This window comes from Ammospiza caudacuta, chromosome 3 (assembly GCF_027887145.1).
Source record: "Ammospiza caudacuta isolate bAmmCau1 chromosome 3, bAmmCau1.pri, whole genome shotgun sequence".
NCBI lineage: Eukaryota > Metazoa > Chordata > Aves > Passeriformes > Passerellidae > Ammospiza > Ammospiza caudacuta.
The window spans coordinates 108,201,270-108,224,331 of NC_080595.1; the positions used below are offsets into that span (position 1 = coordinate 108,201,270).

Sequence of the window (23,062 nt, forward strand, 5' to 3'; positions counted from 1 at the left end):
TTGCTCACAACTATTTTGAACTTAGCAACAAGATTTTTGATTATTGGATTGCCTTTTGTGTAAGTGCAAGCACACACGAACATACCAGGAATTATCTCCATGTATAAATGTCAGTAGAATCAGAACTCAGCTTTGTGGAATGGCTAAATAGGGAATGGTGACCATTGGCAGGGTGGTTTCACTACAGAATACATTAAAACAATTCCTATGTTACACAGCTCAAAAGCAAAAAAAAACCTAAACTAGCAAAGCTAGTTAGACCTTATTTGCTAAGAGGTCACAAACTCACTCAAAATAAATGCTCTTGTTTTCTTTTAAAAGCAATTCTGCACCTTTACATTTTGTGCTAGAAAAATGCTGGAAGCTGCAATAGATGTAAGAAATATTCTTGACACTTAAAAGTTAGTATTTTCTGCTGCTATAAATGATGATGGAAGTATTTATAACTTTATATAAGTGAAATGTACACACAAAGTAGTTTTGAAGTGGCTGCAGTGCATTGCAATGGTTTTATTATAACATAAAAATTAACTTAGATTTCTTATGTAATGTTGTACATAGAAAGTATTTGACTTGCACAAACAGACATCCATCTGAAAATATATTTTATAATCCATTTACAAAAAAATAGATTATTAATCATTTTGAATAATCACTTTTCCACCATTTCTGCAATTTGTTTATACACCAACAGGAGAGGTACAACAGCTAGAACAGCTGGCAAAATAACAGCCTAAGACATGATAAAAAGACACAGAAGCAACAATAATCTGTTCTAAAATAATTAGACTGAAATGGTTCTACCAAAGAATAGTGGCATTTCTTTCCAATAGATATACAAATCTTTGTGCAAATGTATAAATGTGTACAGGGTACAGCAAAATAGAGTCCAGATATTGAAAACTAAGGAGTATGAAATCTTTGTTTAATCAGGGTTGTTGTAACAACTCCCATCTAAACATTATCTTCCTTTCTTACTTAGTGTAGACTTAGGTTATGATGTTGTTAGCTGGAATACAGATAGCTAAAGCTGAGGTGTGCTTTTTCATGAAAATTGAATTTGTTAATTATTGTTAACAGAAGAGTTGTATTTAAATGCTTTCTTTGTTCCCATCTAATTCGATTCCTTTTTAATACATCTTAGATTTTCTGCTAAAGAAATTACTCCTTTCTTAGTTTGTTACCAATATGTTCAAATAAGATTTTTATAATGGGTTGAGAATATAGAGGCATTAATTTCATGTCCCTTTATGATTCAGTTTGTGTTAGTATAAAAAAGAAGGGTCCAGAGAAGCAAATGGTGAAGTTAAGACATTTCAGCCTTTTAATGGATTTATAAACCACTCTCACCTGCTACCACTTGAAATGCACAGGCAAGAGCACTTCACTGATGCACACAGAGGGTGCAGATGGGCAAGGGAGGAAGGTTTGGCAGACTGCATGGATTTAATTTTCTAAACAAAGGCGATTACAGTGTGTACATTTTGGGCACCAAAGTTCAGGGTTTGTTTTTCCTTCCCCTCCATTTGTAGCCATCTCTTAGGAGAACAGACTAATGCAAATATGTTGTCTGTACACATATTGTAGACAGGTTAGTATAGTAAATCTCCACATCCTTTTTTGCCATTTTTAGTATAAATGATATATAAATCCAAAGATAACAAAGCTCTTTCTTATAATCTGTGCTAACTCCTTAGCTGATGGAGTAGTCTTTGTTGAGGCCTCTGTTCTGGGGAAACTTGTAGGGGGTTCCGGTTGTCCATATATGTAAATCAGGTACTTCCCATAGGTGAGGTTTACTTACAGATGAGTGAGGAACTATTTAATTTGAATCCTTTGTAATTGTTTTACAGGCACTGTCTTGTGACTGCTCAGCAGAGCTGCTCAGGAGTCACAGCTTTGCTCAGGGGTCAGTGCTGCAGCCTGTAGGCAGAGCCAGTGGGTGGTGGGGACAGACCAGACTGCAGCTGCAGCAGCTCTTCCTGCCAGAGCCTTGCAAGCTCACAGAATAAGGGATGAGATTGGGAACCACTACATCATGCCTAAGGATCAATGAAAGCAAAGACATTGACACAGAGGCTTATGGAGACCCCAAAAACATAAAGAACAAATGAAGCTGATGAAGAAAGCCGTGGTGCCCTTGTGAGAAGGGTGGGATGAGGGGAAAGCCATTTTGAAGCTCTGCCACATGAAGACCCAGGCTACTGCACTTTCTCAGGGTGGGGGACCACAAAAGTGTGGTGAAGCTCTGTAAAGAGTACATGCTGTCAGCCTGAAGAGATTTTTGGTTGGTAACATAAGACATTTTAAGGAGAGTCTTAAACTTTCAAGCCCTTCACTAAAATTCTGAAAACATACAGCTTTTCAGTAGCATTCACACATCTGGTAGTTGCAGGAAACTGCCAGTTCCTTGACTCTAGAATCATACTTAACATTCAGGATATACATATAGGATGTATATCTCTTATAGAGAGATGTATAGATATAGATCTCTTGTTTTCCCAGAATGCTCTGAGCTTCTTTTCCAATTCCTGATAAAGAATTATAAGAAGTCTTCAGTATACACATTTATGTAGTTTCTTTAGAGTCAAACTTTACACAAAATGACTTAGGCCTGTGTAAAGGATGCTGTGACTTGCATCTAAAATTGTGTGTGAAGTCTTGCACTGGTCATCAATTTGTTCATTTTGAAAGCATAACTTCACCTATTTCCTTCATTTTTAGAGAATGCTTCCTTCTATCATATTTTCATACCTGTTCCTGACTCAAGGCTTACAGAGTTCCTGCCAACATAGCTTTTTATTTCAGCTCAGAACACCTCCTCCAGGAGCAACAGTGATGGCTATCCTGAATAAAGGCACTGGCTCTTTTTCATGGCACTTTCTCTCCATGTTCTATAAAATACCTGTAAATAAAAGTAAATGTTTCCTGGCTGTTAATGAGAAAATAATCCTGCCAACATCTTTTATGACATTCTAGGCAGTTATGTCCACTTGGGAAAATTTCAGCAAACAGCTTGTAAACTCCAGTTAAAAAGGAGTTTAAAGATTGAACTAGTTAAACAGTTAAAAAGATCACTCAGGAATTTCCTGAAAATAGCATTAAAAGTAGGAAGTAACAGGTAAAGAACCTCGTTCTGTTTCTCTCCTAGCTGTGCAGTCTAGGCTAAAAAGTAGAGTCATGCAGGCACCTAAATTCAGTAGTTTTCCAAAGTCAGCAAGGAGAGCAAGGTCAGGTGCCAGCCACTCACTGTGAGCTTCAGGGTGAGGATTCACTCCCTGTGCCCTCCTAGCAAGGTTGTGTCACACAAGTGATACTTAGTTGCCATTTGCTACCACTGTTGCCTGGAACTAATTCTGGGTTTTGATCAGTTACATACAAAGAAGATAAAGTGTGTGTAGGTGGATGAATAGTATGGGAAGATAAGGAGCTGGAAGAGAATTATGGTATTTTAACCAACTCTCATCTAAACATTATCTTGCTTTCTTACTTAGTGTAGACTTGGGTTAAGATGTTGTTAGCTGGAATACAGATAGCTAAAGCTGGCTGCTTGGTTTCTGATTTTTACTACTTTTGGATAGACTGAGACAATTTTAATTTGTACAAGGAAAAAACATGGTTTTGCCCAAAACACATAGCCTAATTTTTATCTAAATAGAGGAGTTTTCCTTTTGAAAATAAAATGCTGTGCAACCAGAGGTTCTCTCCATTATGCCTATCAGTTTTATGGCCTAACAATCCCTAGTGCCTGCACAAGAATGTGCAAGTCATGTGGCTGTAAGATACACCTCAGCAGTTTGAGCAAATGCAATTCTAGCAGCTTGTGCCGTTTTCCTATGCAAAAGAGGGAATGCAAGTGGATGAAGCTCTGAAACAGAGGTAGAGAACAGGGGAGTCAGGCAGGTAGGTGTGACAACATGTGGTACAGACAGTAATAGGGACAGCATGTCTTTTCATTTAAAAAACATTACCATAAATGACAACAGTAAGCATATATTAACATTTTTTCTCTACCAAAGAGCAAGTCATACAGGATGGAACTGTTACAGAAGTAATTTGTATTTAAGTAACTGCTTATTAAATAATTTAATTACCACATAACTTCAAGCAGTCATCAGGTCTTGACCTTAGAATGTATCTGTTACTCTCTGGGATGGAAATGAGAAATTACCAAAGGAAGTAACACCTCAAAACAAGGCAGTCACCCAGTCTACAGAAACCAGTTCTGCCACTAGCACTCCTGCTGTCCCCCACTGCTGACAAAAGAAGTCCAGACATGTATCAGTGGGTAAAAGTCATCATTTACTGTCCAACTCACACACACAGTGCAAAAATAATTTATAGTTTATTACTCCTGTGAGAAAAGTATTCAGGAACAGATAAACAAGTTCATGTTTGGAACCAAAAGTAACAGAATTTACTGAATTATGCTTTAAACTCTGTACATACACAAGCTTATATGCTGTACATTGTCATAATTGTGAAGTTGAAAAATTACTAAATACAGAAATTATTTGCAATTCTCTTCCCTAGAAGGTAAAATGACAATGTCTATTGATGGATTTATGGTGTGTGCATATATCTCAGAGGATACAGTTATGCACACCAAGTACATATTTCTATTGAAACAGGAGTACATTGCTATACCAGTGCCAGCTGGAGACAACTGGAAGGGTACTGGGTATCTGAGGATCACTGCCACTATCCAGAAGCCATGTTCTCCCAATCTATTCCCAGCTCTTATCAGAAAGTGCACTGCAGCACTGCCCAGAGACAGCTGCTGTCACTCCCTTCTGGAGGACTCTGCCTTCCAATTACTACACATGGAAGTGACACAATTTGACAGGCTCTTGTTTGCAGAAATCTTAACAGCTGACACCCAGCCCAGTGATGGAAGGGTCTGGACTGGATCAAGAAAATTTGAACACTTTGTATTGTTACTGTACACCAGCAAATCCAGGCACTTAGCTCTATCAGTATTTCTATTCTCAACTGTTCTAGAACTATGGGCGAAAGCTTATCTTTATTATAATCAAAAACAAACTCTCCCTAGACCTCAGTAGGATAGGACATCATCTTACATTCTAATGGTACAGCATTTTAATGAACCCAGGAATTTTACATGTTTGGCAAAGTGCATACTTTAAGAGAATCATTCAGATATTTATAATAGTTTAACTGAACTTCAGAGTCAAAATATGATAAATTCTCTACAAGATAAAGGCACAATATTTACAGGTACTCTTACCACTGCAGCTTTAAATAAGATAAACTAAATAACACTATCTTCTTTGAAATTAAACTGTTAAGAATTATAGTAATAATCTTTCATAAAAAAGTAGATATGCTTGTGCATTTAGTACTCTTGATTCTGGAACCATCTGAACATGGGCATCACTAACATACACCCACTGTCCTCCTGAGGCTCCCATGGCTTCTTTCAAACCTGAAATGCAGAAGCAAAAGAAATGTTTTTATTGTCTTTCACAACATCATCAAGCAAATACAGTGGCTATTTCAAAAAGCAAGAGAAGCTTGTCATGTACCAGAGTAATTAATTACTTAGATACAGTCTGCTACTCAGTTTGAAACTTACATATCAAAGACCACTGTAAGAGTAATTGGTGGAAGACAATGCCTAGGAATGAATGCTGCCATGGTTTCATATTTTTTTAGAAAGCCTAAGATATTTCCAGTACAGTTTGCTGAGTTCCAACAGAAGTTATACTAGAGCACAACCAGTTCTGACATAGAGAAAAGGTCTTACTTTAAAAGCTGATCGGTGTGAAATTAAGAACATGAAAAGATCTAATCTGTTCTAATAATCATTGCAAGATAAACATAAGACTGAAGGAAACTTTGATTTCATGAATAATGTAAAAGATTGTCATTCTGAGAAATAAGCTTCAAATGCAAAGTGATACTACACAGCATAGAAAGGATAATGCTTGGTTCTCACCTTCCCCCAAGAAGGGAAACAGTAAATATATTTACCTAACTTTGACAGCCTAACATATTACTGCCGCTGCAAATATTTCACTAACAGATTCTGTCCTGGAAACTTATTTCACTCTTGTCCTAGGGTGACTTTATGATGCTTGTATCCCCAATCATCTGTTCTGCATATCCATCAAGTATTAATAAAAAAGAACTAGTGTGCTGTTCTCAAAACGCCAACAGAAACCCTACACCAAATCTTGTATCTTCCATGAAAAAGATTATTGCTGTTCACATTAAACCAGAGTATTCCAGATTTTTAAGTATTAAAAAATTCCCATCCTAAAATATCTAAGATACACAACATGCTCAAATATTCAGAAAATGTAATTTAATTTAATGTAATGGATTTGATTGGTGTACTAAAGCATTTTCAGATACCAAATATGCCAAATAATTAAATTTTACCAGGCACAACTATTCATCAGGGTGTATTATTTTGAGTAGGAAAGAGAGGAAAATTTTCCCTCAATTATCTGTTTAATAGCTGAATCAAAATTCCATTATTCACTCAGTTCTATATAGCACTAATAGCAGAAGTAGGATATGCAACAACAAAAAAGAATAATTAATAGAATCATAGGTTGGTTTGGGTTGAAAGAAACTTCAAAGACCATCTAGTTCTAACAGCTGTGCCATGGGCAGGGACACCTCCCTTAGCCCAGGCTGCTCAGAGCTCCATTCAGCCTGGCCTGGAGCACATCCTGGGATGGGCTTCTACAACTTATCTAAAAACCACAATTATTCTCAGCTAAAAAATTATTTGCTACAAATCCCTGCAGACAGTTACTTTTGGTTTACAGTAAAGGAAAGGAAGCTCTGTTTGTACGTACCCAGAACAGATTTAGTGGCAGAAATGTGCTCCAGCAGTTTCTTGGAGGATGTCCTGACTTTCACATATGCAGCATAATGACCCCCTCTCATTGAGCCACTGTGCTCCACTATTCCATACAGACTGTACAGCACTCTTGCACCATCCATAACGTTCTGCATTCCCAGAAAAACAAAACAAAGGTGAATTATTTCACAGTAAATTTTACAGGCATGTTAAGTAGCTAGCAGCAGTATGATTCCAAAAGAGGCAAACAGCCAGCCACAGCATTTCCAACAGCAAAATACCTCTATTACAAGTACTCAGTAGTCTTACTAATTTAGTTACCATAGAGACAGTAATACTTGTCCTTAATGCTGTTATATACACCAACACCACCAGGGCACCACAGCTTAACTAACATCAGCTAACATCTATGATATTCTTGATATGAATGGGATTGTACACAGTTACAGTTCTGATATCAAGACACTATCTGAAAAATTCACTCTACAATTTAATTAAAAATCATCATTATCATCATCACCATCAATCCAATTTAACTTTGGTCAGGACACCAACTGCTGAAGTACAACAAAAATAAAGACTTGAAATTGTACCTTGCAAGATGCAGCACAAAATGGTGCTAAGTCTAAAATCAATGGGAAATCCACGTGCCTGTTTACTTTCCGTAGACTCAAACCAGCCTTCAAAACAAAAAAAAACTGTAAAATAAATATTTTTACGAGGTAGCTTTTTTAAGCTAAGGTGTATCATTATACTGTTAAAATTAACCAAATCCAAGAGTAAGATTTTAACTGATTTAAACCTTCTTTGTTATGTTTCCAATGCAGTGCTACAGTAACATGATGGACACGCAAGGGGTTTCCCTGGATACATCAGGATGGCTAAATGTAGTCTGAAGGTGTTAGAATAACCACAACAAACACAGCATGTTTCAAACAGTGCTTCTACCAGGTCTCCATCTAAAAAGGCAGTATTGGGACCTACAATGACACTTGAAGAACCACCAGTTATCCACCAGTGAGGCAGAGGAATATACAAGAGGGATTTGGCCTCTTACCTGGTGGAATCTTTTCAGGTGGAGAATAAGAATAGCAGGAACTGAAGAAATCAGCAGCTGTTTCCGAGCATTTGTGTAGACACCTTCCATCTTCTTTTCTGTATTTATGAATATCAAAATAATATGTAAAGTGAAGGCAGTCATATGGAATTTTTTAAGTACTTTCTAAACATCTGACAGAACAGATCTATGCTGTGATGGTTTTGTACTTGTTAAATAAAACACAAGGGAAATTTTGTGGAGTAACAAAAATATTTTCTCATTTTTCTAGTTATTAATAAACATAATCTGCGAAATCTGAGCATTATTTTAGCCATTCTTGTGCAAATCAGATCAGAAGCTGGAAGCCTGTCCACTATCTAGGTCAGCTTGCACACTGAGATAACTACATCTTCTGTTACTATAGCAGCCAACTTTCCTGTTAAAACCTAAAATAAATGGATGATCCCTGCATAAAAACTGGAAGGCACAAGTCTCTTTATCTGTTTTAATGTCCTAATCACTAAGAATTGAGTTTTCCTTTCTTCAGTTCTTTCTGCATGACTACATACTTTACACTTATTTAAGAGAAATGTCTGAGGAGAGCTGTCTATTTCAGGAAGCTTCAGAACCTGCTGGCTTCAGCACTCAGGACTGGGATATGTGGCCTCCAAACCCCCTGTGGTGCAGAAGGCACAGAACACAGGGTGCTTACCAAAAGTAGCACAGTGAAAACTCCACAGAAAAGCTCCACAGTAAAAGAGAACATGCCACTAGAATCTGGTTTTGCTGAAAAAATTAATATACTGCTTTTATATATGTTCAAAAGAAAATAGTTCATTTGAGGTATAATGGAGCACTTAATGGTTGATTGGGTGACCTTTTATGTCTTTCGTTTTAGAAGGAAAAAATAAATAATGAGTAGTTGTGAATTGATTTTGCTTTTCTATGGTGCCCATGGAACCAAAGTGTTATTTATATGGCATTTATAGTCCAATGATGATTAAAGGTATGACTATAAAATACAAATAATTTTTCTGAATTTACTCATGCTTAAATTTTATCTCCCCAGGTATCTATAAGTGCACAGCAAACAGGCAATTTTTTGTTATTATATGAACTCCCTTTATTGTATTGACAAATTATCAGAAGAGCTTAATTTTTTTATTCTTCTGAAATTCTCTATATAAAGAAAGCCCCAACCCTTCAGTCCTTCTAAAGTGTTAAGTTTTCATTAAATTTGTTTTCTTATTCAGTGAACTCTAATGGTCTGCTTGGGCTTTACAAGCATTGAGGAAAACACTGTCATAAGAAGGTGCTTCTGTCTCATCTCCATTCTTACAAATTTTTGGTATTTCTCTCTTCATTGCAACTCTCTTTTTTTGCCTCTTTTTCAAACATAATTACATTACTTTCCTGAGTATGTAAGCTACAGGAGCGGAATCTTGCAGCATATATGTCAAAGCTTTGAGGATTGTAAGGAACAGAAACAGCAGCAAACATTAGTATTGAGCAATGCATATACTTGGTTTACAGTCATCTTTAAATTCTTTATCTTGGACAGAATAAAGATGCAAAATGAATTCTATGTTATATCTACCATTATGTTCTAATATAAAAATTAGTCCTGTTGCCATTGCCTGGTGAAGTTTTAAATTGTTACAATTTTTGTTTGGAGAGACATTTTCTATTTTCTATTTAACGGCAGGGAGGCCCATGCTGGAGCAATGGAAGAGCAGCCAGCACACAGGCTTTGGGAGGCAATGCTGGAAATTGTCCAGAGGTACAAGCACTTTACCTGTGGAGTTGGTTTTCTTCTGATACTTCTGTTTCCTTTCTGTGCAGCTCTCACATAAAAGCTTGTTGTTCCCCATCAAGAGCTCTACAGAGGTGAACTGGTAAAGGCAGGACTGAACAGAACATTCCTTTGAGCTGGTTATGTAGCTTTGGGAAAGTGTCTGGAAAGCATTTTGAGGGTTTTGGGAAAGTGAGGATTTGCCTACTGAGAACATGGAATTATTTGATAAACCCAATGCTGGATCTCCACAACTTGATTTTTTGTCTTCATTTACAGGCTCACAGAAGCTAAGCTTGGATATGGAACTGGAAATCATCTCTTCGGTGCTGTCGCTCGGCTTGTGCGGCGTTTTAGGGTTCAAGGGGTTCCCATGCCCACCAGGCACGCTGCTGGGGGGGCTCAGAGCTGTTTGCTTGGAAGCACTTTCACTTTCTGAGGCCTCACTGTCGGCATCAAAGCTGCTCTCGGAGCGGCTGGCTTCCTTCTCACTGCCCTCCGTCTGGCTCCCATTGACAGCCGCCTCTGCACAGGGCTCCTTGGAGAACAGGACACCAGAGCCACCCTCCAGCTCCAGCTTTTTGGCTTTTTCCTGCAGGATAACAGGGCTTCTTTCTTCTTCCTTTGAGGAAGCTTTTCTGGCAAGCCGTCTCTCATGGTTCAATTGATTCTGTAAATGATGGCATTATTATTTCAGTAACAGAGGGGAGAAACAGGAAGCAGATTTGTAAGCGAACCAATCTTTCACAACATGACAAATGCAAAGCAAATTATTGGGGGTTTATATTGTTCTATATTCTCCATCTCTCATGTTTAAGATAGCTGATTTCCTTAAGAAGTTTTTAAACTAACTTAGGATTAGAAACCTACATCCCAGTCAGCTAAGTCAGCTTATACTTACTGTGAGATCAATACTTCTCACAACGAATTAATTTCACTTTGTGACAGCTGTACACGGCACATTTGAAGTGGTATTCACTTAATCCAATTTAAGCTTCTAAAAGGTCCTCAAGTTTAAGTTACTTCCCTGACCTCCCATGAGAGGCCTTAGTTGATGAGCAGCTCCAGAAAAAACTCAACCTGCCTTATGGGCATTTGTCATAGAATTAACTAAGGCATCCCTAGGAGGATGTTTGCTGATTTCAATATCATCTGAAGTTGACTTTGTTTTCAATCAAGATTGCAAGAAGAAGTAAAAGATTGCTTCCACAGAAAACTACTCCTATAGATTTAGAAAACTGAACCCACAAAGCTGCTATAATTTTAGGTGATTTGCAAATGTTCACAACTCTTTTCTTGCCTTCTTTTGTTTGGCTACTTCCCAAAGGAAACTAACAACTTTCCTTCCCCTTTTTTTTTTCCCTTTATTTGAATTGGATCAAAATTCCAGTGGTACCAATGGAAATCCTTCCATTAATCTCAATGGTTTGAGTTTGAGGCCTTTTCTTCTAGAACAATCAGTCTCTGCACTACTACTTTCCATCCTTTCTTTTGTTTCTACCTCATGGCTATTTTCTACTTCTGTCTCATTCTCTTCTCCTATCATTCTTTTATATTTTGTGTTTTATATGTTGTATTTTATACATTGTATTTTTTCCTCACATGTGTTTAATGTGTTAGGACTTGATGAAGGAGGGTTTTTATGGTACTCAACAGAGCACAGATCCTTGCAACAGTCCCAAAAGCAACATGAACTGAAACTAGCCTGCAGATTCTTTTTCCTTATAAATGAAACCCTGTAACTGAAAGCTAAATGGTTACCAATGACTGTCATTTCTCATGCTTCTAATGATGACCTAAATATTTTAAAACAAGTCCATGTCAGCTATATGTATACTAGAAAATCCAACTGACATGTATGAAAATTCCTTAGAAGTTCTCAGTCACCCTAGAAACCTGAGTTAACTCAGGATGACTGGTAAGTGTGAGTAGTTAAGTTCTTACCTTATCTTTTGTTAAAGTGTGTTTCTTGACAATTTTGGGTTGATTATTCAGAGAACTGATAGAAGAACAATTATACTGACCAAGATCTGTCTCCTGTACACTTTTACTTTTACCTGTTCTTCCCAAGGGCACAGGTTTTGCAACCTAAGAAATTAGACAGGAAATTAGGAAAGGCAACATGTCCATTTTGTATTCCTTTGCATACAGAAAAAATGAATGCACGTGGATTTTTTCCTTTATTTTGGAAAACAGTGACCTACATAAAACCAATTAAATGGCCCCCTGAATTGTGATATAAGGCTACTTTCTAATTTTTTTTTAATCATGAACTCACTGTCAGTGTCTCTGAAGGTTCAACTGAAAGCCACAAGAAATAGGAATGATACAGAATTTCTGTATGTAATACAACACAAAATAATCTATTCTACTATTGTGTAAGCACATCCATAGCTGTACAAGATGTGACTTTATCAAAAGGGACACAGGTCCCCCTCAGTCAGTCCCTGGCGCAGCCTGTGACAACAGAGCTGCCACACCCCCCCATCACATTACTGGCAGCAGCACAGTCACCTGTGAAGCAAAGTGCTGGCTGCAAAGTAATGCCCATCCTCAAACAAGTGCAGCCACTGCAGAACAGCCACAGAAATCACCCTCAACCAGAACCCACAAACCTCCCTTGCTACACACAGGAGCCAGGAAGCACAAGGGCCCAGATACCCAAAATGCTCTTAAAGCCTAAAGTCCCACAGGCATCTGTGCTCAGTGCACCAACAAAGATGAAGAATTGGTTATGAAAGAAACTGGAGTTTGGAGAAAAATACATTTTGTACAGAAATAATATTACATTAATTACTCTCCCTTAAATGTAGATGAATATACGCAGGATGGAGGAAGAACCATTCCCAACCCACACCCACTACTCTCAAATGAAAAGCCCAAATCCTGAAAAAATAGCTTATGCCTTCAAAGGAACACAGTTCCTCTGCAGCTAATGGAGGTGATCCATAAAATGCTGAGAACTCCAGAATAAATAAACTCGAATATCCATTTTTAAAGTGTCTCATCCTGTAGGTAAACATCAGCCCAAGGGACTCAGGTTCTCTAGATACAAACCAATAGGTTAGAATCTGACTCTCTGGACCTCCAAAAAGAAAAAAAAAAAGGCTTATAATCATTGTAGTTATATAAGTACATACTATTAAATTAAACTAATCTTAGATCTATATATTCTGTGGGTTACTATAGGCATTTGATGCAAGTTTGGACTGATTTAAAGATACATGAACTTATGACATTATATGCATATATATATAAAAAGAAAATCATATAATGAATAGATGGATAACAGTACATGTCTTTATGGACAAGGTTACATTTTTAGGCTTAAATCAAAACTATGCATATATGGATAAGTATCTTCATAAGGTTATTAAAAACAATCCACTGGAAGCAATAGGTACTTATTACATATTCTGTTTCTTACCCTCTCCTCTATTATAGGAAGTGAAAGATCAATGAAAGGTTCTTTTACTGTTGAAATCTTGAAGAAAAAGAGAAAATGCACTTCAACACAAAGAAGAGTATATGGGTTTAGTACATAGCTCCCTTTATTTAATCAATTTGTTATCAAAAACTATACAACAAGCTAATTACTTACAAGATGTATGAAACTACAATGAAGAACTTTCCACTAACTTTAAAAAAAATTATTAAGTTAAGTCTAATTTTCTTTCTAACACCACACAAAACGTCAGCATGTAAGGTAAAGGGCAAGGCCATCAGTCTGGGCATGAACTGACTTGAAGCAGTGTGGTGCTCACTTTCTCTGAGCTCCAGATGGAGTTTCAAGTGGGCCCCTGTGGTACCCTTTTGCAGAAAGCTACCTTTTAGTGTCTCCTGATTCTGGACACTTCTGCACAGGTGTTTGAGCTGTTATGCAGCAAGGACTGGTTAATGACAGTTAAGTGACAGGTTCTAACCTCATGCTCTCAGTTAAGATTAAGTCAGCCTTATTGGTTACAGTCAAAAGCTTTGTTAGATTTTTTGACACCATGTACTAATTGGTAAAATAAATCCAATTACAGAGGAAAAGGGCCTTGAAAAAAAACCAACCTCTTTTTTTGTGCTGAGGTTTCATTTTGCCATATATGAGCTGGAAACATCTTACAAAGCATACCTAAAGAAAATCTCTTCCAGCACTTTCCATCTGCCTTTATCACTAAGTTCCTCAGGCTCTCTCCCTTGCTGTTCTCGAATGCCTTCCAAAACTGACTTATCTTACCTCTGAAAAGACTGTGAAAAACAAAACCTTAAAAAAGGAAGTAAAAATCATGTTTTACATTTAAGTCACAGCCATGCCATCAATTACTGTCACCATGTCCCTTCTCTTGTATTTGTGACCCCATCTTCCACCTGTGACACTTGGTATGGACTGCAAGCTTAATTTACCTGTTGTGCCAGGGACTGAGGAATGTTTAGGTTCCAGTAAAGCAATAAATGGGATCAAAAGCAGGCAGCTCTGGTGACTGCCTGCCTGCCTGGTGAGCAAGGTCCAAACAGGGGCTCCTCTAAAGTGTCGCTTTGCATGAACAAACACGTATCAAAAATACCTTGCCAGTGCAGGCAAAGGAAAATGAATGCTAAACTCTTCCTCAAAGGGCTACAGCTAGCATATTCTCAAGTCCTGTGCAGGCAGAATATAAGAAGCCAGCAAAAATAGATGAGACATGCAAAATACATACAACCTCTATTTTTTATATGGTCAAAGTTCTTCATTGGTACTAGCAGCACATTGAAGAGTAATCTGCACATCACACACAGGGAAGTTTACCTGGCACTGCAGGACTGTGCTTAATTTTTCAGATTGATTAATTTACTTAATCTCTATAATATGAAATAGAATGTTTTAAACCAAACACAAATGTAACATCCAATTTAAAAAGTCATGCAATTAAGATTTTTCTCTGTCAAACTTAAAAGAAAATTATAAAGATCATGGAAAGCATTTATGATGGAATGTCAGTAATATTAATTATGAAAGGAATATACTGTTCATTAGGGTTATTATGTTAATTATAAAAAATATTTCAAAGAAAAAGAAGTCATTTTAGCATTTTCCCACTCATTCTAATTCAAAGTAAGTAATTTCCAATTTTCAGGTGTATCCCAGCAGAGCAGGCGGGAGGATTTATGTTAAAATAGGTGTTTCAAAAATATCAAATAACACTGGCATGTAACACATATGATTATAGAATTTGGAACCTCCAGCCTTAAGTCAGATGTAAAATCAAGCTCAGTACTTGAATCCTTTTTGAATTCAAAGGATCCCTCTTCTTAGGTCAGGGAGGATAATGCTTTAAAGAAGGAATAAATAATTTCAAATGAGAAACTTTCAATAAAATCTTGTTTTTACAAACAAACAAACAAGTATAAAATTGGCAGCACAATTTTATACTTTCAAGACAATGTAATCAAACCAGTATGTGATCTATTCCACATCAAACCAAATTCCAGAATACCTACATTTTCACATTCCTCACACATGACAGTGCTAGTCAATTCACCAACAAAGATCCTATCTATGAAGTTCATCTTCACACCCTCTCTTCCATATGCTGAAAAAACATTGCTTTTTTTAAATGTGAAAAATAACACATCCAATGCCACACTATAAGTACAACAAAATTCTTCCCAAGATATATTATGAAAGCACAATTTTAAACATATTCAAAATGTTTTGAACACAATACAGTAACCAATACATCATATACTGTGTTATCTCAACATTTAAAAATATTTTAGTGAGAAGGTTCCCTTTTATCCTTCCCTTCCCCACCTTCTGTAACAGAGTAATAATATTGCATCTCTTAAGAAAAAGCTTTTTATATCTCAGTTTTCTTTTGAGTAAATAATATTGCATTGCTTTGATATAGACACTGGGATAAGCAGAGAGATTCTCACCCTTTCAAAATGGTTTTTGCAACTATAATTCTCTAAAACATAACAAAATCCTTTTCTAATACATCTTTATGCCTTAACTTTTGCAGATTTGAAAGGGATAACTTACAAAAGATCTTAATCATTAGGACTTTAATTAAAACAAAATCCCCCAAATTAGAACTACTGAATAAACAAACATGAAAAAAAAACACAAAAACCTCTTCTTTTGAAAAAAAAACCTTCTTTAGAAACAGCTGCCTATCTTGACTTTGTAATTGTATTTAGAGTGCTCACAGTACCAGTCAACTGAGAGGAATTAGTTTAATTTATGGAAAGTGGCCTCTCTGAGTATAAAGTAATTATGACTATGTAACAAATATAGAACAGGCTATTTTAGAAAACAAAATTAAATTCTACTTATTATTAAGAGTTGGATTAACTCTGGGGAGCCTTTCTCCTGGATAAATAGATGCAAGCCAGCACACACTAAGCTCTCTGCACTTTAGGTACGCACTAGGCGGCACTAGAGTAACACAGAATAAAGCCTGGCCATTACGGCACTGCAGATCTCCTGCTCCCAACAGGCAGCTCAGAAAACAATGGTATTTAAAGACTAGTGCAGTTTTAGAAGTTTTCAATAAAGAGTTGCATACCTTTGACTTTTCTTCTAGTTTCTTCATCTGCTGTCTTAGTAGTTGGGTTATTGAATGCCTTTAAGATACCAGTTTGTATACGCTAGAAGTAAAAATAAAACAAGGTATTTTAAGTGTAAACATTCTAAAACCTAGTCATATTTTATTAGACTATATCTTGTCTTATTTCCATAAAATAAATGTAATTTAATATTGTAAAACTATTGTTGTTATTCACTAACAATGTCAAAACTCCATGAGCTTAACTTTTGTAGATAATCACCCAAAAATTTCCTTCCCTTAAAAGGGAACCATCATAGGGCACTTCACAGGTTACCAAGAAACTATGAGATTTTCAGATTTTCAGAGAGATATCAATCTCTCCCACTGCAAATGGACTTACATTGATTGACTAGGATACAAAATACTTGGAAGGCAGCTAAGAGCCTTTCATTAGCCAAACTTCAGTGACTGTGTTTGGGCAGTATTTTTATCACTTCTGTTTATTTTCTAACACTGCCAATTCCAGAGGTATGTAAGAAAACCTTAGAAGAGAAAGAAAACTTCTTATGAATTCATGTAAATGTTACCAACTTTTGTTTAAAAAAAAAACTCCTAAAAACTACAGTTTTGAAAGAAGGATGAGAAAGAAGCAAATTCATTAATGAGTTGTAGCTGTCCCTCCAGACAGGGGGTGCTTCTCCCTGTTATTTCTCAACTGCCTGGAAGTGAAGAGCCATTGTATTCCTGGCAGCAGAACTGCATGGGCGGGTAGAAAAGCCCAACCTCTGACATGCTGCAGAGAGGGAAGCAGGAGGATGAATCAGGTCCCCTAACTCTAGCTACTATGCTTTCCCTTTTCCTGGTACATGTCCTGTCTCTCTGATCCACAGACTCTAGCAACATGTATGAGTCTCCCTTGTTGGTGTGCAAATGACATTTATAATTAAATACTGAAGTCACACTTGGAGCAAAGTACCATTCTAAGAGACAAACACCAAACCTTCTGCAAGCAACTCAAACCCTCTCTCCTAACAGGAAAAGATTAATAGATGGCTCTAGTTTCCAGGCAGCAAAGCACACTTCCAAGCCACATATCACTGCAGTGTGAGGATGACAGACAGTATCAGAGGTTTGGTTTCCAGTTCAGGCACCCATCAGACCAAGTCATACTCCGACCTTATGAGTATGTGACCTGGCTTGTGAATTAACTCCCGCTGCCCCGAGCTCAGCTTTGTTCATCTTAAAGCCAACAATATACTAAAAGGATTAATCAATAGGTAATTCATGAAGTTGAGCACCATAAATGGGTTTAGGGCCATAAGCAACCCTTTTGTTGGGATTAGCGCGTTGAACCATTTATTTAGGTCAAAGAAAGACATAGTCTTTGAATGGGCAGGGTGCTGTGGACAATGGCAGCAGACATTAATCAATTAGCAGCAGGGTTCAGCCACTTCAGGCCCCGGTGTGAAACCATCTCCAGCCCACATTGCTGGGGACACAGACACTATGTCATCTTTATTGTTATATGGCCAAGCTTTTAGCTGAAAATCCACTTGTGTACACTTCCAAACTTTTTCCCTTAGGAATACGAAAAAGTTCAGCACTGGTGTCAGACACAAACACAAAACCACACACAAGAGGCAAAAGTATAACAGGATTTGTGGTTAGCTCCTATAACTAGTGTTATGTTATGTATTGTGTGTATTTCTCATCAAAGCTAAAGGTTTAAAAACAACTAATCCTGGCAGGGATAGGGGAGCAGGGATGGCCAGGCTGCTGCCTGTGCCCAGCTGGTTGTCTGCCATCTACAGACCTGAAACATGGGATAATTAAAAAAAAAAACAGAGAGAGGGAGGGGAGAAAGCTTTTCCCAGTACTGTCGGTGGCAGAGCACCCTGAGGTGATAAAGATGTGTTTGCAGTCATGCACCATTAGGGCAGCAGTGGGATGTAATTGCAGGGCAGGGTGGCACCCACGGCTCTCTGCCTGTTGATGGAGTGGCAGAAATACTACCCAAAAATCAGTATAAACTCTTACCATCTTCCATCACTCTTTTGAGGTAGGTACTGTAGCTGTCACTGCTCTCTAATAGTAAATGACTCAAAAGGCAAATGCTAATGCAGGTTATTGCAATGATGCACATCCACTGGTGAAGCTGACAGGGGACTGACTTGAGGGGAAAGCACAAGCACCTCCTGGAGAAGCAGCTTAGTTGTTGCAATAATCCTGCTTTCTGTGATTCCTCCTTTGTCAAGAAAACGGAGTTTTCACCTTTTATTACATGAAATAAAAAAATAAAATAATAAAGTTTCTCTCTGCTGCAAAAATGTAACAACTGTTTTCCAACTGAAGTCAGCTGCTTCTGCTGTGTGCCGTGTTCAAGACATGATTTTCTAAGCATGAGTGTCAAGGCTTGATTGTTTCTTCTTGCACTTCAGTTCTGTTTATAGTCAAGAATGCTGACAAGACCAGTAAACATTCATATTCTGGCAGGATGAGGATTTGTTCAGCTCTACTGTAGAGCCAGGAACCAGGCTCAGACACAGCTTTACATCTTATCTGTGACATAATTTAGCTCAGGATCACAACATTCATTGGGTTACTAAACGAAAGGGAAGAGGAAGTACTCTGGTCAGTACAAGATTTAAGGCCTTCCTTTAGAGGAGACCCAGAAAAGGCTATTTACCACAAAGCATCATCTGAAGAGAAGACTAAGTCAGACAGATTACATCTGATATGGTCAAAATAGCAACCAAACACTCCCTTTCTGGTATGAACAATTCATGAAGCACAAATAATTAAGGAAAATAAATAAACAAACAAAAAAAAACTATACAGGGACATCTTCAACATAACAAACTGCTTCCATACTTCACATATTTGGATGTAGATTTTAAGAAATGAAAGGCAGCACCTTATTGATAAAGCAAGGAGTTCTTCACACTTTCAAGAGACACAAGAAACTTTGCAAGATTTTCCTCTCTCCCCCCACAATTTTCAGTGAAAATTTTTGGTTAAAATTATGGGCAGGCCCTTAGCTAAAAACTGCTAATTTCTGATACAAAGCTTTAAAAATTCACTTTGTCAGCTAATGCAGAGGTACCACCTTTACTTTCTTCATGTCTCATATGTCCTTTTTTTCATTTTTTAAAAGGCAAACAACTTGGATTCCTAAAATTGTCAAGTTCTACTTATCATGTTCCTCCTACTAACTGAAAGTTTGATTCTAATCAACTATTTTAACAAATCAACATGAACATAAACAAATATCTTTCCAAAAAATTTTTTTCTCAAGATAATGAAAATAGACACTCCTGCTTCAGGAAGTACATCTTTAAAACTCTGGGAACATGAAGAACATTGAAGCAATCACTAGTAGTTCACTTTTAAAAGGCACACAAAGACATTACTTTTGTCTCCTCAATCCTGATTGCATCCAACAGATAGTGCAGAAGCTCCTGGCTGTCCTGCTGCTGGAACCCCTTAAATCGAGGAGCCCTGTGAAAGAAACAGTGAAGAATTTTTAATTATCTTGGGAGATTTTTAACAAGACAATGTCAACATCAGACACTTTGCTGGGATACAAATAGGTACAATCCCTGCAGAACCTCATGGGACTTTAGGAAGCTCCTGGTGCAGTAGGCAATTGCTCAGCAAGGTTGCACTTTGACCTGGGTTGCAGTTTGATTCTATGGAATATGGCCTGACCAAAATACAGATTTGCCAGTAGTCTCATCCATGCTAGCAGCCCTTTCCTGACAGACTACACCAGTACTTCTGTACCACTACTCATTCATGACATTCCCAATGACATGGAAGAGAGAGAAAAAAGATTTTCCAAGTGCTTAACCTCCTTTGTTATCTCATCCTTTTCTCAAGGAGAAATCTCAAATGTGCATGAACAGTCCTTTTAGACCACCAGCAGCATCCACATCACCCCCACAAGCCAGAAGAGGAAAAACATCAGTTTCTGACTACGCTCCCATTTACACTGGTGATCTTCTTGGCAACTGCACAGGAGTAATATTGCATCATTTCTGAGACAGCCACTCAGTAATATCAATCACTACTATTCAAGCACCATTAAATTCTTTTTTACTATTCACAGCAGCTAAATGTACTCTAAATATCACATTTTTTAGGCGTAGATTACATAGAAATAAGAAAAAATAAACTCATGAGTACATGGACATTACAAAAATAAACTGATGAGTACATCATCCTTCAGGTGATCCTTAAAGATAGATTCTTCTTACCACAGCCAGAAGGCTCCTAATTAACAGTTTGAATCTTCTGGAGTTTGCAACCCCAAATGAATGAATAGTATTCACTATTAACACATCTCTGCTCACACTGTGTAACTGACTGGCCAAACTACACCTGGCCTTCCAGGCAGGTTACCCTTCAGATCTTTAATTACAGTCTTAACTACTTAATCTAAAATGAGATTCCACAGAACCACAAGGGGTTGGAAGAGACCATTGGAGGTCACCTAACCCAACCTCCCTGCCCAAGCAGGGTCCTCTAGAGCAAGTTACTTAGGATTGCAGTGGGTAGGTTCCTGAATTTCCAGTAATGCCACCAAATGGCCGCTGTGACTCTTGCTGCAGTCTGAGGTGAGCACACACAGGTGTAACCTTGTGCACCCCTTCCCAAACCTAGCACAGGGGACAAGGGGATTAGCACAGCTCAAACAGGAATTTTATCCAACTGGCAGAGCAGGCACAAAAACCAACCACTCACTCAGCTCCTCAATTTCATTAAACACACGCTGAGCCAGTTTTCACTCTGAGCTGGGGACTGCATGCTATGGCCAGCCAGTACACAGAGCTGCAAGTACATATTGCTATTTCCCCTGGCACAATGATCTCCCTTGCCCAGCAGAGCTCTTCAGCTGCTCAGGGTTTTGAGGGTTGGTTAGTGAGGCTTCCATCCCACTCATACACTAAAGCTGCTCAGATCTGCCTTAGAAGTTTGTGCTCGTGGACAGGAGAAATTACAGAAAACACTCCAGCTGTGCAATGTGCCCACAACAGCAAAATGTAAAGCTGGGCAAGGTGTTGGGGCACACCTTGTTAGGGCACAGCAGACATGGGCACAGGCAAGAGGTGATACAGGGTCTCAGCTCTGAACTGCTCCCTGCAGGCACTGTGGGGTGTAACTGGAGAAGGACTGAAGGTGACAACTCAGATAGCTAAGGTCAATGCCTAAAATTAAGTGGAACAAATCTGGAGCTCCATATGCAAAACAACACGTTCACATTTACAAATAAGATACTTTCAAATTTGCACTTTATATCTAGTTTTTGAAACAAAGTTGACAATATCCCTAGTTAAAAATGATTTCATGATGCTACTGTACTGTGAGGCTTACTATAAAATCTGGATTCAGTAGAGTGGGTGACTTTTTTAAGCATTCTTTTGAAATTGCATTTTTTTCATGAGCAAGTCAACATCAAAAACTAATTTCAAATTTTAAAAATTGAAATAATCTTTAAAATTAAATAATTTGCTTAATATCCCTAAAATACCATCTTTTCTTCTATTAAAATCACATGTTTGATTTCTAATAAATTTGATTATAAATTGCAAATACATTCTGAAAAGCACTGAAACTTTATTTTGGTTCCAATAAAACACTCAATATACATTAAAAAAATAAATAACATTTGTAGCTGTGTGCACATTTGCATGCATGCACAGTTTCACTTTTCAATTTGCCAAAACTGTTTTCTCTCATTTAATGTCCAGGAATCTAAAAAAACCCAGATGCCAAAATCAGTTCAATTCTGAGAAATCTGGTTAGTTAGCCACAGTATTATCATTAATTTATGAGAAATTTCATGTTTTCCTGAGGCAGTGAGAACCAATGGGTATATTCAGCCCATCTCCTCCAGGACAGGCACATTAATAGCTCCAGTCTAGCAAGAAAACCTTCCACGTATACATCTTCTGAATCCTGGTACTAATAGGGATTTTGTTATTTTTTGGCAACAAAAGTAGGACGTCTTTCAAGAGACACTATAATAAAATGGAAGAAAAATTAATTATTACTTGACAAAGGGGCAAGCAAAAATTCCATCACTGTTACAGGAGGAGTATTTTTCCACTGCAGAGACACCTCACAGAACTAAATCTTCAATGCAAATCAGGATAAAGCCCCACACACACTGCAGTGGGAGGTTACTGCAGTGTAACCTCCCACCGATGAGTATACAAAAATCATTTCAGGTGCAAATTAATTTACTAATTTGTATTTCAAAGTAAAATAATTTGCCTGCATGTTCCACACAGTTTTATTAGCTTAAACTAGAGAGGAGAAAATTAACTCAGCCATGGAAGTTTTTAATTTTGTTTGGTTTGAGTTTTTTTCATTTTGTTAGAACACAGTGCATTTACAAGTACAAGATTATTTAGGCTTCTCAGGGCCTGTAATAAATTTATATGCCTGATTTTAATGGATGATGGGAATGTAACAGCTACCTCTTTAAAGGTGAATTGGCAGGGAAAGCGACTTGTAAAGATTCCCTGTAAGGCTGAGTCATTTACTTGGACTGACAAATTATGTCATTTTTAACACTGCTTAAAATATATTTAATCTGTCACTCATGCACAAAGCTTGCTATGTAATGTTGCATATAATTCTAAATATCTCATGGTTTGGGTAAAAATATTTGAAATTAGTGCATTTGTTGGGGGGGGGGGGGGAACCACAAGAGGAAACCAAAAAATGACAATAAAAAGAAAGGAGGGAATTTTACACTTCACAATGCATTTACTGAAAACTCCCTACACTTATAAATCAGTATGAGAGAAGAAAAAGGAATTAAACCATGCTGATACATAGAAATCTGACAACTAAAAGATGTGTGCTCTCGT

The 23,062-nt window shown here is 37.5% G+C and overlaps 1 protein-coding gene across 5 annotated transcripts in view; it reads right to left on the bottom strand.

Annotated features, from left to right (window-relative positions):
• Window positions 1-4,281: 4,281 nt before the first annotated feature.
• USP45 (ubiquitin specific peptidase 45) overlaps window positions 4,282-23,062 on the bottom strand; it is a 50,192-nt gene continuing 31,411 nt past the window's right edge. The window contains exons 9-18 of one of the 5 annotated variants that reach the window (XM_058802791.1): window positions 19,595-19,682; window positions 16,203-16,284; window positions 15,133-15,224; window positions 13,094-13,150; window positions 11,611-11,754; window positions 9,670-10,336; window positions 7,893-7,990; window positions 7,429-7,515; window positions 6,831-6,984; window positions 4,282-5,446 (exon numbers count right to left, since the gene is read on the bottom strand). In XM_058802791.1, the coding sequence (XP_058658774.1) occupies window positions 5,313-5,446; window positions 6,831-6,984; window positions 7,429-7,515; window positions 7,893-7,990; window positions 9,670-10,336; window positions 11,611-11,754; window positions 13,094-13,150; window positions 15,133-15,224; window positions 16,203-16,284; window positions 19,595-19,682 (1,603 nt within the window). In that variant the 3' untranslated portion in view covers window positions 4,282-5,312. Of the gene's footprint in view, window positions 5,447-6,830; window positions 6,985-7,428; window positions 7,516-7,892; window positions 7,991-9,669; window positions 10,337-11,610; window positions 11,755-13,093; window positions 13,151-13,195; window positions 14,964-15,132; window positions 15,225-16,202; window positions 16,285-19,594; window positions 19,683-23,062 lie in introns of those variants that run through there. The other 4 variants (XM_058802793.1, XM_058802792.1, XR_009274604.1 and 1 more) reach the window with 4 other exon arrangements.